Source organism: Anolis carolinensis, chromosome 3, assembly GCF_035594765.1.
Source record: "Anolis carolinensis isolate JA03-04 chromosome 3, rAnoCar3.1.pri, whole genome shotgun sequence".
In the NCBI taxonomy this organism is placed as follows: domain Eukaryota; kingdom Metazoa; phylum Chordata; class Lepidosauria; order Squamata; family Dactyloidae; genus Anolis; species Anolis carolinensis.
Genome location: NC_085843.1, coordinates 167,949,705 through 167,966,103, shown reverse-complemented (window position 1 = coordinate 167,966,103; position 16,399 = coordinate 167,949,705). Strand labels below are relative to the sequence as shown.

At 38.2% G+C, this 16,399-nt stretch overlaps 1 protein-coding gene across 2 annotated transcripts in view; it reads left to right on the top strand.

Moving 5' to 3' along the window:
* The window catches only part of bicc1 (BicC family RNA binding protein 1), a 153,382-nt gene that overhangs the window by 54,997 nt on the left and 81,986 nt on the right, over nucleotides 1–16,399 (top strand). For both annotated transcript variants that reach the window (XM_003224456.4, XM_062975785.1), the window contains exon 2: nucleotides 7,599–7,645. In XM_003224456.4, coding sequence (XP_003224504.2) covers nucleotides 7,599–7,645 — 47 coding nt within the window. The remainder of the gene's footprint in view (nucleotides 1–7,598; nucleotides 7,646–16,399) is intronic.

Sequence of the window (16,399 nt, the reverse complement as noted above, 5' to 3'; positions counted from 1 at the left end):
GCTGTTCAGTAGTGGAACTCTCTGTCCCGGAGTGTGGTTGGGGCTCCTCCTTTAGAGGCTTTTAAGCAGAGGCAGGATGGCCATCTGTTTCAGGATGCTTTGAATGTGATTTCCTGTTTCTTGGCAGGGGGTTGGACTGGATGGCTCCTCCATCTCCATGATTCTATGATTTTAAGAAATTTATGTTTACATCATGCAGTATCCTGGAATTTTTTTTGCCACTTTATTGATTTGCCTTTTCATCTCATCGTGGCATATCAAATATCTTAATATAATATAAGGTTGAAAATAGGGTTTTTAAAATTCTTCTTTTCAGATGCCTGAATTGTGTATCAGCAGTCCTTGAGAAAAGCAGTTAGGGGCTTAGAGTATAATACGATACTATGGCTATTATGTAATAATAACCAATCCTTTGCATTTTTTTCCTTTAAAAAAATCTAAGCTGTTCTTGGCTGAGAATCCACTCCTCCATCTTTCTTTTTTTCTTTTCTGCATCCCTTGACTTTGGAGAAATCTAGAAAAGTGTGATTTTATTTTACTTTTGTGTATAATGTCATTTTCTCTTTACCATAATTACCTGCACACCAATTCACTTGTGATATCTAAATATAAACAAAGATGTCTCTCTAATCACCTAAATTGCTATCTGCATTTTCTCTCATTTAACTCTGCCCTCTTCCCACCCCATGCCCCAGAAATTGGTTGCTATCTTCATTTTTCCTACAAATGGAGAAACATGGGAGATAATTCATGGAGACTGAAATAAAAAGTAGGACAACCAGTTTGTAAAAATTATTGATATATAACACGTGACATCAATTAGTTCTCCAGGCGAGACTCCCTGGTAGAAAAGTGACAGTAAATTGTGCTGGTATGATGATGAGTCCAGGCTAAAATTAACAAGTGCGAGAAAAATATGTTTATCGTGCCAACATGGCAAAATAGCCCAAATTCTTGGAAACAAACTATTTAGTGAATTCACTACATTCTAAGACTAGACTATCATAAAGAAGATAAGACATAGCATTTCTGTGCGGTTTGGCAGGAAGAAGTGTGGAGACCTGGGGCTAGCACTCCGAAATGTATGAAAAAGAGAAGGGTATGTTTATCATTAATAACAGTCTTGCTTGTTATTCAGCTGTGCAGATGTTAGTTTACAACAATTCCCATCAAATTTCATGAATGGGGGGGGACTCCAATGGATACGGAGGGCCCTTGTATTGTGATCTGTTGGTTCCTTATAATCTTCACTCTATGTTGGCTGAACTCATTTTGTTACATCACATCTTGAGCAAAACAGGTTCAAGGTGTAAGAATCTAGCTCTATTCAGCTGTTAGAAATGTAGTTAAGAGCAAATATGTCTTAAAATTTAATTTAATGCATTTAATTTGTGAGAAGGTCACCCCCCCCCCCCCAATTTCTCTGGAGTGTGATGATCTGAATGAGAAAAATCAGGTCTATCTCTATTATTTGTAGAAAATCCACCTATAGGAGTAGCTAGAGGTCTGAAAAATCCTTGTAAATGTTCTTGTCTTTGAGAAATCTTGATGTACTGAACCTTCAGTTGAGAAAATGGTCAACCTTTCTAATTTGGGAAAAGGGTGGCATTCTAGGATTTTTGGTCAGCTAATGCCTTGTGCTCCACAAAATAAGTTTCACAGTGAAAAATTCACTGTTTTCTATTAAAACTGGTGGTTATTGTGTACAAAGATTGGGGTTTTTTTTGCACATACAGGTTTGTTTGTTTGTTTTGCTAAAAGTCTTAAGAAAATATTTTGAAAAAAAGTGCAAAACTGTTAATGCAAAAAGTGCAAAATCCCACCTACTAATAGGGAAACTTTAGAAATAATGAGTTCTCATGTGTGAGAATTGATTAAGTAATGCTTTACCTTAGTGGGGCTGTCAAATTCAAACTTATTCTTTGTGCAAGAATGGGAGAAGTGATTAGGGAAAGACAGGTCCTCCTTCCCTTCTGTATTTATTGTGAACCCTTAATAGGGCTTCGTTTAAGTTTTTTTCTGAAACCCTTTTCTCTCCTGCCTACACACTTTTATTTTTCTCAGTTTGTAGTGTTGAGTCTCCTCCAATCTGAGATTGTTTCCACACACTGGAAATTTTTGTTGGGTGTTTAACAAGAATTGACAATTCATTTTCCCATGTATCAATCCAGAAACAGCTGAGAAAATACAAATGTGCTCACCAGTCTAGTTTTCTCTTGTGCTTTGATCTTGTTGACTCAACAGTGACTTCATTTCCTTGATGTTAAAAGTAGGAGGATGCTGATAATCTGAACAGACTTAGAAAAGTAGCTTCCTAATGTACTAAATACAGTTATATTAGGTTTTGAATGTGTAGCAAAATAGTCAGACATTTGTGTACATTGCTGGCACAAGTTTTCACAGCACAGTTGCTTAATATTTAGCTGAAACTATTTAAAATTTCCATGAGTGTGGCATAATTTTAGCTTGTATGTATCCCCATCTGCAAAATGGAGAATTGTGATTGGACATGTACTTTTCAACTATGAAAAGGCAAACACTTTTGTAGGGACTGATTTAGATTCAGAAATTACACTATAAAGAATTAGATTGTTCAAACATGGTCTTAAATCCAGTGGTTAGTTCTGATTAGAGTAGATCAATTGGCTCCATATGAACTTGGTAAGTCAACATTTACATATGTTCCATGGATTAAGTGGGTCTCTTTTGGCTTGAACTAACACTTGAATTTAGACAAATAGTTTATTAGTTTTAGGTCTACAAACATTGATAGTACAAGAAAGGACCTATAACAGTATGTTGCTACTACTCTCTTTGGCCACCCTATTCACTCTTTGTCAGAAGTGATGAATCATTTCATAGTTAACTTTGATTAGGAGAAGGCATACATTCAAAGATAAATGATCCTTGAAAGAGACAACAATTAAGTGTTTGCACAAAATTTGCCTTGGTTTAATACATCTTGATGCTATTTGAAATGTACCAAAGGCTGCTGCAGTAATCTGGAATTAAAATAACATGTAAGTAGAATTTCAAGATCATTTGTTTAAATTTGATCTCAAGAATTTTAAATAGTGCTTTCTCATGGCTAAGTAGACAAAACCTTCAAGTTCTTGGGTACCATAATAGTTAACACCTGTTTCAACTTTGTGTTGTTAGTTTTGGATATAAATTCCATAGTTCCATATTGGCTGAAAATGAGAGGTGTATGAAATGCAATATTGCATGATAACTGTGGAAACCACAGGAATAAGGCTGAAAATATCAATTGCTTGAAATATATTTTTGAAGAGAAATAGATACATTTTTCAACACACCTGTAGTTTATATAGAATAGACTGCTTTCTTTAAAATGGTCTGATAGTCTGTACAAATAGTGTAACAGAAAAATGCACCGTCTGTTAAACTTCAGAAGTTAACAGAAGGCTGTGTGTTTTAATAATGAGAGAAAAGAGGCTTGCTGTCATTAGCTTAGGCTAGGGTTCTTCCACATTTGAATTTGTGTGAAACATTATGTGGTATATTTTATTACACAAATTAGTCCATTCAGCAGTATTCAGATTTTAAAACAGCACAATAGAGTAGAAAAGGTTTCTCAGTTATAGAATAGATGTCACAGAAACCTGCAGGGCAGGTATCCCAATGCAGGTCCAGAGTGGGCTACTCCAGATCAGCTTTGGGGGGGGGGGGTAATTAAACTGCTAGACTCTCAGCATGGCATCTATACTTGCAGCTCCAAACCAGTATGATGGCTGCACAGCAATTCCTCTGACAAACAACTTACCCCATCTACTTTATCTTAGATTCTGTCTCCCTCTCCTCTTACAATCTCTCTAGCAGGCTGAATAATGTTGTTCAGAATGTTAAGGACAGTCTTCTTCCAATTTGGTGGCCATTTGGGGTGGGTGGGATACTATCCCCTTTCCCTGGGCTATCTAAGGAAAAGGCAGAATGATATCTAGCACCAGCAGTCCCTGATCTGACCCCTTGGTACTATACAGTATATATCTCTCTCTCTCAGTCGCATAGTCGTTTCCGACTCTTCGTGACCTCATGAACCAGTCCATGCCAGAGCTCCCTGTCAGCCGTCGCCACCCCTAGTTCCTTCAAGGTCAGGCCAGTCACTTCAAGGATACCGTCCATCCATCTCGCCCTTGGTTGGCCTCTCTTCCTTTTTCCTTCCAACTATACAGTATGCTACTTGTCAATTTGCCTAAATAATTTTGCTTTCTGAGGGGGAATGACAAGTTAAGGAAGAAAGCACTCTGTGAGCTGAAAATGTGCTCCCTTGCATTCCTATTCTGTGACAGAAATATGTTAATGCAGCAAAAAACAACTTGCTGTCCTTTATACACCCCAAAACTGCTGCCTGAGATTTGGCAACTCAATGAGTGTTTGGGAACTCATCATTTTAATTTATTGCTTTCTCTTTTAAGTCTTAATCTATGTTTTAATACATGTTTCTAAATTAATCTATTATACATTTTTAATTTTATAGACAGTTTAATCTTCTTGTATTTTTTAAAACCATATGGACATTTATCTGTATCACTTTTTATTCTGTAAACCACTTTGAGTTCCATTTTTTGGGAAAAGGTGGGATATAGCTCCCTGTAAATGATAGCAGAAAAATAATTCCTTTCATTCAAGCGTGTTTTTGTATTCAGTTTTATCATATTTATTTACTGTATTGTTCTAAGTGTTTTATTTTAACTTACTACATAGAGTGTAATCAAGTCTTATCAAACCTTGTTGTTTGGTTTGGTATTGTGATACGGCCTAAGGGCTAATCAATAAAATGTAATACTATTACTAAGTATGTTTTTGTCATGTCTAAAGGAGAGGAGAGTGAGGACTCAAGCAAAACTTCTCCCTCAAGATGTTGGAGATGGCCTATTCCCTCCAGTGTTTTTTGAAGGAAAAAGATTATCTGGATAGTTATGGAATATAAAGTAGTATGCTTGCCTTCAGGGGTGATCTGTACTGAGAATTAGGCACTACTTCTACTTCTACTATTGTCATTTTTCAGTACTTTCCATCCATGTCTGTTTTGCAATAGGATGTAGAGACATTGTCTCTTTGTGGTTCCATTTCAGAAGGTAATCCTGGAGTGTGCTTGTTTGCTGTTATGTCTGTTATTTAACATACACATAAAACAGCTGGAAGATGTTGTTGACAGTTTTTGGTTTCAGTATCACCAGTATGGTTATAACTTCTAACTCCATATAATCTCCACATAAACTAAAGAGGCTGTTTTAGTTATGAATCAGTGTTTAACGATAAAAGTGATAGGGAGAGAATAAAGACGTTTTGTTTAATTAGTATTTTTAATGATGTTTAATCAAGACAGGATAAAGTTGTTTTCAGTTGTTCAAAAACCAGTTAGGTTCTCAACCTGGGGTCCCCGGATATTTTTGGCCTTCAACTCCCAGAAATCCTAACAGCTGGAAAACTGGCTGGGATTTCTGGGAGTTATAAGCCAAAAACATCTGGGGGGCCCCAGGTTGAGAAACACTGAGATAGGGATTCAGTCTGTGCTGAATGGGGCTATGCTTCCCTTGAAAGCTTGGGTTTACAGTTTGGTTAATACTACAAAAAAGGAATTTATTACAGAAGTTACATAATTGTAAACTTGTCATGCTTGCATTCATATTTAAGTATCAATATTATTGTTAAAAGGCAAACATTTTTTTAAATGAAAAAGGTTTAAACTCTAATTGTAAAAATAGCTGCGCTTTGAATCAAAAAGGGATGCAAAGTTTCATGCAAAATATTCAGTTTCTTGATTATCCTCCTACTCAAATGTGTTCTCCTACTTTTCTTCTTCCTTTTTTATTAAAAAAAATAGAAATTTGTACTTGCCAAGTAAATGTTTAGTTTTAGGCTGAGCTGCCTCAAATTGGTTCCACAATGCAAAAAAAACCCCCAACCAAATAAAAAGGCAAATAATTTTCTGATAAGATTCTACAGACCATCAGTTTGGTAACTTTTTCTCAAAAGGCTAGCCACATCTCTAGGTATAAAGCAAATAAGTTATATCTGTTCAGTAAATACTTAATGTAGAATAGTCCGGGATGAAGTTCCTTTGAATTCCACACAAGAAGAAGAGGTTCTTCTATTTGCTACAACTCTATCACTTGTTAATCAACTAGATTTTTTGGTTATAAATTTTGTAGAACTTTCTAAGAGGTCAGGAAAATCCCAGGTACTCCAGTGTTAACAATCTCCATACTGGTGTTTAGAAAATTCAGATATTTAGCCAAGTTTTCCTGCCTGCCTGTGGTAAATCTTAAATACTTGGAGCTGGCAGTAGAACATAAGAACTTGATTTTTTTTAAAAATCAACCTGTTTTCTCAGTACAGTAGAGTCTCACTTATCCAACATAAATGGGCCGGCAGAATATTGGATAAGCGAATATGTTGGATAATAAGGAGGCATTAAGGAAAAGTCTATTAAACATCAAATTAGGTTATGATTTCACAAATTAAGCACCAAAACATCATGTTGTACAACAAATTTGACAGAAAAAGTAGTTAATACGCAGTAATGATATGTAGTAATTACTGTATTTACGAATTTAGCACCAAAATATCACGATGTATTGAAAACATTGACTACAAAAATGCGTTGGATAATCCAGAACGTTGGATAAGCGAATGTTGGATAAGTGAGACTCTACTGTATTTATATAAAAGGTTTCAATGTTAATGTATTCACTGGAGTAAATATTCTTATGTGAAAAGCTTGAAAGCACTTGCTTATCATTAATGTAATCAAAAATCAATAATCACAACCAAGGTTTTCAAAATGAACAAGCTGAATTATATTGAGTTTGAAATTGAGATATCAAAGGGGAATTTAAGAAATAAAATGTATGTGGTTGAACATTGGCAGCAAGTTTTGTGAGTGATAAGAAACTGAATACTTACAAATATGCAGACACACTTGGTTTAGTCATTGAAGAAAGTTCAAAGACTAACATACTTTAGTTGTGAAAGCCAAAGAAAAGCATTAGATTAGATCTAGTCCTAGGCTGGGATCCAGAAAACCACACAACTGATTCTTAATGCTCAAGATAGTTTCATTGGACAGGATTTATTGAATAAACCATATCCCAACATATTAAAACATATTTGAAATGGAACAGATGTCAAAGACATCTTGTGATATTGCAGGAATATGGTGGTTGTTGATTCAAAATGATAAAAATAAAATGCTACTGACCATGCCTAAAGTATCTCTTTGACTCAAAATCCTATTTTTGAAGTGTTGACAAAAAATGAACAACAAAAAGTGTGGACTGCCTGTCCAGCTCTAAATAGCCATGCAATTAGACTGAGACAAATCATCTTAGGTGACATATACTGTCAGACAGCTGTGGTACTTCTATGACTAGTCCTTGTCTGCACTATCTCATTATTAATTACGAATACTGCTGAGTTTCCCATCCAACTGTCTTCTCTCCATACATAGAGAAGCGTCAGAACACTAATTATGTCATAGCAGAAAAATCAAGTGTTTCCTTTAAATGTTACTAGATGGGAATCAAGAAAAGCATTGTTGACATCTATTTAATTACGACCTCTTTTATTTTCAGCTGCTGCTGAAGGAAAAGGCAAAAGTGGAGAAGACTTTTTCCAGAAGGTAAGAAATAATGCACTCACTGTTGTCAGCATCAGTTAAATATGGGTTAATTTGAGAAAGACATTGCCTGATTTATGAATTTGTGCCTGGTATATGAACCAGGTAAGACTGAGTACTTTGTATTGGTTTGAGTGTTGGATTAGGACTCTGGGAGTACACTTTTTATGGCAAATCCCTGCTTTGCCATGAAAAACCATTGGCGATCTTGGGCAGGTCATGTTTCTCAGAGCCTCAGAGGAAAGCAGTGGCAATTCCCTCTCAAAAAATCTTGTCAAAGTTGTCGTAAGTCAAAAAATACTTGAAGGCAACCAACAATAATAGCAATGAACCAGTCAGTAAATGACCTGTGGGTGGGATCTAACTTACTCAGCTACTTTTGGTTCCTCTTGTCCAGAGGTCTCAGGGTCATCTTCAGGCATGGAAAATAAGAAAGCTTCCATCTCCCCAGTCATTTTGATTGACAAGTGGTATGAAGTCACTTAGTACACCTAGCATGATACAAAAACCATAACCCTGGACGTCTACCTGTTTAACAGAGTAGTCTTTTCTCCTGGAAGTATTTAATGTCACAGATTCTTTGAGGTTAGCATGCATACACTCTACAGCAATGGTTCTCAACCTGTGGGTCCCCAGGTGATTTGGCCTGTAACTCCCAGAAATCCCAGTCAGATTACCAGCTGTTAGGATTTCTGGGAGGTGAAGGCCAAAACATCTGGGGACTCACAGGTTGAGAACAACTGCTCTACAGATTGCCCCTGACAATTATTAGTAAATTTTATAAAGTTTTTCCCATCCTCTCACCTCCACCCCAAAATATTGTCTAATATTTCTGTAAGTTCCTAAACATTAAGTTAAAATTTAGCATAATTCACAACACTGTACCTCACACTGACAAGGCTGGTTTTGTTTTGGGGATGTCTGAATTTCAGACACGACCATTTTGGGGGTAATCCTAAAAATTAATTAGAAAAAGTCAAATGTGATGGAAGGGCATAAAATGCTATGTCTGGGAGAGTTTCCCCCATTTTTTCCCTATTTGAGTTACTATTTAAAACCTTTGACACCACCAACACCATTTTCCATTCTCACTGCTATATTAAATTACCATTATGGTTGCTTAAAATGCTTTTTTTTTTACTTCACACATACTTGAGCCAACATAACTCGTAAGTAGGTTTACCATTTCATTCTAGAGTTACAAGTTGGTAAGTCTAGATTTTTAATGACATTGCATGAGACTGTTATAATGATATACAACCTGTCATGGATCTGTATCAAATTTTGGAAATGAAATAATTTTTGAAAATGAAATAATTTTTGGAAATGAAATAACTTCCAGCTTTTCATATATTCTAGATATACTTCACAGCAGTGTGACATGCCTTAGGTCAGTGTTTGGATTACTCTATCCAATGCTGAGTTGGCTAAAGATTAAAGTAATTGAATGTAAATGCCACTGAAATAAATGAATTAGGGAGGAGTTTGTCTTGACTTAGTTCCCATTGAATGCAATGGAATTTATGTTGAGGGAGGACACCAGTGTCAGCCAGTTAGTGCAAGTATAAACCAGCTTTCTCCACTATGGTGCTTTCCAGATGCATTCCAGTATCCAAGCAGCCAATATGGTTGATTTAAACCATATAATTTCTGCTGATGGATTTTAAATTCTTTTTTCTTACAATACATAATATGTTTTTAAAAGTCTCAAAAAAATAAAGATGGGTGGTTTTTTTGTTTGTTAACATAGTAAGATTTAAATATTTGCCATTTTATGTGGGTTATGGGAAAAGGCAATTCTTGCTTTTAATGACATTTTTAAAGTGTCCCTAATACAATTGGGTGAGAATATCCTTTTAGACATTTAGAACGTTTATTTGGATAGCTGCTCATGACTTCGTTATTGTTTTATTTGTCCACTTTTTAAAAATCTTCTTACAACCTATTTACAATGCAGTATGAAGAAAGCCAACTTTGTAAGAAGAAAAAACTAAACAGAATAGGGAAGTAGTAGAAGGAAAAAATTAAATTGTGGCTTTAGGCAACAATCACCATACCTTAACAAATTTTCCAGACTGGAAACTTTTTCACAGAAGCTACACATTCAGGGGGAAATGAAGAAGGGATACTCTGACTACTAAGCAATAAACAAACAAATAAGTTCACTATACCCAGCTTTATGCATTTTTGTATCTTTTTGTGAGACAGTAAGAGATGTGAGAGCAGTGGAAGTGTAATGAACACTGAAGTCAATATGAACAGTAAGTTTTAAGCATCTAAAAGCCACTCCTTTGAATGTTCACTGCCTGTCTCTCTCTCTCTCTTGTACACAAACACAATTTCTTCTATCCTCCGTTCTTTCTCTAGATCCATCCTCATATATCGTATACATGTGTATGGATAAGTGTGTGTCTGGCCCTAGGTAATTTTCAAGTGTAAGCGAACAGAATTTTGCCCCCCCCCCTCCAAAAAAACCCAATCACTGAAAAATAAAAGCGTTGGATAAGTGAAACTGTTGGATAATAAGGAGGGATTAAGGAAAAGCATATTAAACATCAAATTACATTAAGATTTTACAAATTAAGCACCAAAATATCATGTTTTACAACAAATCAGCAGAAAAAGCAGTTCAATACATGGTAATATTATGTAGGAATTACTATATTTGCGAATTTAGCACCAAACATTAAACTGGGATACAGGACAGTGTGGACTCAGATAACCCAGTTCAAAGCAGATATTGTGAGTTATTCTGCTTTGATATTCTGGATTATATGGCTGTGTGGAAGAGCAGTGAGGGTCCTTCCACATAGCCATATAACCCAGAATATCAAGGCAGATAATTAAAAGGCCACCAAAAGAGAATCTGGCCCCCGGTATTAAAAAAAACTCTAAAATCAGGACAGTAAATAAAGAACAACACTCTGAAAACAGGGGAAATCCAGACAGGAAACAATCAAGGCCAGCTGACACCTCCCAACCAAGGATGCCCCCAGGGAGGAAGCAGTCAGGCTTTGAATCTGCAAGACCATTAAATGCTAATCAAGCTGGCCAATTGCAACATTTACATTAGCCTCAAACAGACAAGAGCTCTTTCTCCCACCCTGGACTTTCCACAGATATATAAACCCCACTTACCTAGCTTCCAACAGACCTCACAATTTCTGAGGATGCCTACCATAGGTGTAGGTTAAGGCGGCCACAGGCTCCGAAGGCGGCCACAGGCCCCAAAGGCAGGCCCATACCCGAAGGCAAGCGGAGCAACCCCGGGCGGAGGAGGCGGGGGTGCCCGCTCACGCATGCACACATGCGCGTGCGTGCGGGAGCGCCTCAACTGCGACCCCTAGAGGATGGTGCAACAGGCAACTGCCTAATTTGCCTCGCGGTTGAACCGCCCCGACTATAGGTCTATTTTACTAAAGAAAATATATCTTCTGCACAGGCAACTCATATTGCCACATGTGGCAAACCAAGGGTGTACTCTGCACTAATACACCCCCAAGCTACTGGAGACAGGCATGAGATGTTTTGACCATGGGTCATCAATACCCAGAAGGTCATTGAGCTTCCTCCAAGACGCCCACAAAAACCCATAAACCTGAACGAGACCACAGGGGCCTTCCAGTCTAACCCCCTGCCATACAAGAACACAGAATCGAAACACTCCCAACAGATGCCCATCCAGTCACCATTTAAAAACCTCCAAAAAACAGGTTCCATCACACTCCACAGCAGCATATTCTAACCAAACAGCTCTTACCATCAGGAAGTCCTCCATACGATTCATGTGGAATCTCTTTTCCTGCAGTTTGAGTCTATGTTGGGGAAAAACAGTGTCTCTGGTCTCTTACTGTTTCTGGTCTCTTACTATATCTGCATAAACATGATATATCAGCCAACTGCATTTTATTTATTAGTGTCTTTACTATATAAGATACATGCTAGGGTTGGATAGCTTCTCCTTCATTAAAGGATAAAGAGTTCATTACAATATCTTATGATGTAGAGAAACAAATAAATCAAAGGTTATTTTTAACAGTCGGTACTTATAGGAATTTTACTAAATCAAATGTGCCAGGAACTTCAAAGTTGTATGCTGTTTGACATTAGAAAACATATAGTTTAGATGATTGTCAGATAATGTGGTTGACTTGCCAGATATCTTGTCTGCTTTCCTGTTATTTCAACAACTTTGCTTTCTTGGGCAGTCAGGAAGTTATGGTCCAAAAAGTAGCTTATCCAGTGACTTGATATCCCCATACCACCAAGAACATTCCACAATTTATTATGATCCACACAGTCGGCCTCTCTTCCCTTTTCCTTCCATCTTCCCCAGCATCATGATCTTTTCCAAGCTTTCCTGTCTTCTCATGATGTGGCCAAAATACTTCAACTTTGCCTCTAATATCCTTCCCTCCAGTGAGCAGCCGGGCATTATTTCCTGGAGGATGGACTGGCTGGATCTTCTTGCGGTCCAAGGCACTCTCAGGATTTTCCTTCAGCACCAAAGTTCAAAAGCGTCTAACTTCCTTCGCTCAGCCTTCTTTATGGTCCAGCTCTCGCAACCATAGGTTACTATGGGGAATGCCATTGCTTTGACTATGCGTTCGTTGCCAGTGTGATGTCTCTGCTCTTCACTATTTTATCAAGGTTGGCCATTGCTCTCCTCCCAAGAAGTAAACATCTTCTGATTTCCTGGCTGCAGTCTGCATCTGCAGTGATTTTTGCGCCTAGAAATATAAAGTCTGTCACTTCCTCCACGTTTTCTCCCTCTATTTGCCAGTTATCAATAGGTGTAGTTGCCATGATCTTGGTTTCTTGATGTTTAACTGCAACCCAGCTTTTGCACTTTCTTCTTTCACCTTGGTGATAAGGCTCCTAAGCTCTTCCTCACTTTTGGCCATCAGAGTGGTATCATTTGCATATCTGAGGTTGTTGATGTTTCTTCCAGCAATTTTAACTCCGGCCTTGGAATCGTCAAGCCCCACACGTCACATGATGTGTTCTGCTTACAAGTTGAATAGGTAGGGTGAAAGTATGCAACCCTGCCCTACTCCTTTCCCAACCTTGAACCAGTCTGTTGTTCCATGGTCTGTTCTTACTGTGGCTACTTGGTCTTTATACAGATTTCTCAGGAGACAGACAAGGTGACTTGGTATCCCCATACCACCAAGAACATGCCACAATTTATTATGATCCACACCGTTGAAGGCTTTAGAATAGTCAATAAAGCAGAAGTAGATGTTTTTCTGAAACTCCCTGGCTTCCTCCATTATCCAGTGGATATTGGCAATTTGGTCTCTCGTTCCTCTGCCTTTTCTGAACCCAGCTTGGACATCTGGCAACTCTTGCTCCATGTATTGCTGGAGTCTTCCTTGCAGGATCTTGAGCATTACCTTACTGGCATGGGAAATGTGCCACTGTACGGAAGTTTGAGCATTCTTCAGCGTTTCCCTTTTTTGGTATGGGGATATAAATTGATTTTTTTTCCAATCTGATGGCCAATCTTGTGTTTTCCATATTTGCTAGCATATGGCATGCATCACTTTGACAGCATCACCTTTCAAGATTTTAAGCAACTCAGCTGGGATCCCGTCGTTTCCTGCTGCCTTGTTATTAGCAATGCTTCTTAAAGCCCATTCAACCTCACTCCTCAGGATGTCTGGTTCTAATTCACTCACCACACCGTCAAAGCTATCCTCTATATTATTATCCTTCCTATACAGATCTTCTGTATATTCTCACCACCTTTTCTTGATCTCTTCAGCTTCTGTTAGGTCCTTGCCATCTTTGTTTTTGTGTAAAGCCGTCTTTTAGGTTGTTGGAAGAGAGTGTTTGTTATGCACAGTGAGTTTTCCTGCAAAATTCTATCAGCCTACGTCCTGCTTCATTTTGTTGTCCCAGACCATGCTTGCCTGTGATCCCGGTTATCATTTGACTGCCCACCTTAGCATTCCAATCTCCTGTAATGAGAATAATGTCTCTTTTTGGTGTGTTATCCAGTAAGTGCTGCAGATCCTCGTAGAACTTATCTAATTCTGCTTCTTCAGCAGCTGTGGTTGGGGTGTATATTTGGATCACTGTGATGTTAAACGGCTTGCCTTGAACTCGAATTGAGATCCTTCTATCATTTTTTGGGTTGTATCCAATCACTGCTTTCGCAACTTTATTATTAACTATGAAGGCTACTCCATTTCTTCAGTGTTCCTCTTGTCCACAGTAGTAGATCTGGTGGTCATCTTTTGTGAAGTGGCCCATTCCAGTCCATTTCAGTCCACTGATTCCCAGAATGTCTATCTTTAATCTTGACATCTCACCAATAACCACGTCCAGTTTGCCCTGGCTCATAGATCTTACATTCCAGGTTCCTATAGTGTGTTGATCTCTAGAACATTGGATTCGTCCTTCACCTCCAGCACCGTCGGCTGTTAGCCTTCCTTTCAGCTTTGAGCTAACTGCGTCATCACATCTGGGGCTAGTCCTCTGCTCCTCCCCAGTAGCATTTTGACCATCTTCCAACCTGGGAATCCTATGGTATACTGACATTTCTCTGGTTGTACTGATCCATGTACTTTTCATGGCAAGAATACTGGGGTGGGTTGCCATTACCTTCCACAGGGATCGTATTTAGTCTGACCTCTCTGCCATGACCTTCCCGTCTTGGGTGGCTCTGCACAGTATAGCTCATGGCATCATCGAGGCGCTCAAGCCCCAGCACCACGTCAAGGCAATGATCCTTTGCATGGGGTAGCCACTATGGCTAATAGGAATGTGACAATTATAGTCCATGATGTCTGGTGGACATCAGAATGGGGAAGGTTAATTCAGAACCAATTTTTACAATCTCTGGCATGTTGACTTTCCATAATGATGACATAACTAAAGTAAATCTCAGGCTTACTATGTATCATATTGCATGATTTGGAGCCTATTCATAAAGTACCCCTTCCAGAGAAATGGAGATGTCTTGTGTAGGCAAGAATAACTGCCCAGTGAATCTGTTTCTTATTTTACACACAGTTGGGCTTTGCACATGGAGCCACGAAGACCGCATTTCTTCAGAGTCTATTCTCTATGTATGCAACAGAGCCAGACATTTTATTGCTTCAGTTTACAAAGCAAAGAAACAATTTGCATAGAGTTTTCTTGCCTTCTTCACACATCAGAATGCTGATTAAATCTAGCATCTAAAATATGGTTTGGTGACAATCCTTTACTTTTGTTTGAGTGTATAGAATGTAAGCCGCATAAATATAGTAAGTTGAAATGATTGTAGTGGATGAAAATCTGCCTTGTTGAATGCCAAGCCAGACATGCTGCTTCACAAGAGCCACTAATTATCCCTTTTGGGGTGAAGTTCAATGCTAATTCATGTAATGTACTCTGGCAAAACCAATCTGCTAGGACTGAATTAGGTGATTTCCTGCAGATGAGAGTTGCAGTTCAACACTGCCAGTTAAGTCCTCAACTCCTGTTTATAAATTATGCTGTGCCTTGGCCTCCAAAGTACATTTGTAACATTCTTAGGGATAAAATTTAGGTATATGTCATAGAAGGGCAGAATTCCTTTGGCCATAAGGGGGCACATGTGATATTGTTCATGGACACATATCTGTGTGAGACTTTTTCCACACTGGGAAGGAATAGAGAACCTACTTTTCACCCTCCCCTCAGCCAAAAGAGGGTAATCTATATGGAGATCTCTCAGAGCCGATATGGTTATTTTGGTATAGGTCATTTCCCTTTCTGCTAACAATTGCAGAGAGAAACCAATATTTGTAAAATTGGTAGAGAATCAAGAAAATGAAATGAGGGATTGTCAGGGAGAGATGTAGATAAGGAATCAAGAAATTGAGTTTAAATTACAATGTTCAGGGAAAAGAGCATTACTCTGCAACCTACTATCAATGAATCCACATGAACACACTTTCCAAACCAATGGGCTTCAGCTGCCTTAGGGCATTGATTGGCATCCAAATAAGAATCCTGTAATAAAGGACTAAGATGGGTGACAAAAAATCCAAGGACAGGGTTCAAAGTAAAAGAAAGCTGAAGAGTTTTTTTGTCCAGATGTTGTTGGACTAGAATTCTCTGCATCTCTTGCCATTATAGTCAATGGTGGATGCTACAAGTTACAAACCAACAATACTTGGAAGGCAGTATGATTTCCACCTATGTTTGACATATGTACTAGCAGTATGGTTGTTCCCACCTTTTAGTATTCATGCCAATGTATGTGCCCGCATAGATTGTCTAAATAGCCTGCCCACCATATCAAGCCAGTGGTGTCCATCATCATGGGAATTGTTGCATGCTGTATTTAATTACATTGGAGATAAACCTTTTTGCAGTAAGCATGGAAGGCAGCATTCATAGAGATGGTGACAGTTTTGCTCCTTGTGCATAAAAGTAAAGGAGTTATTCATCTAAGTCTTCAAACTGTTTAAAATGTTGGAAACTGAAATATATGCTTGCTTTCTTCTCCAGTCTGTGGGTTGAAATACCATAGAAACCTGAGCGATTTAGTATTCTAACTTAATACCACTTGATTTCTTATTCCACATCTGGGTTTGGGATTTCTCAGCAATAGATACATGTCTTGGTAGAATTTCACTCACTTGGAAATAGTCTTCCAGCTGCAATTTATTATCCCATGACTGCTGAAATCCATACAAAGTAAAGTGTACTGAGCCCTGGCTGACATTTCTCACTTTTTCCACATGGCACCGTTCTCTGGAAATAGTGGCTTTAAGGAAT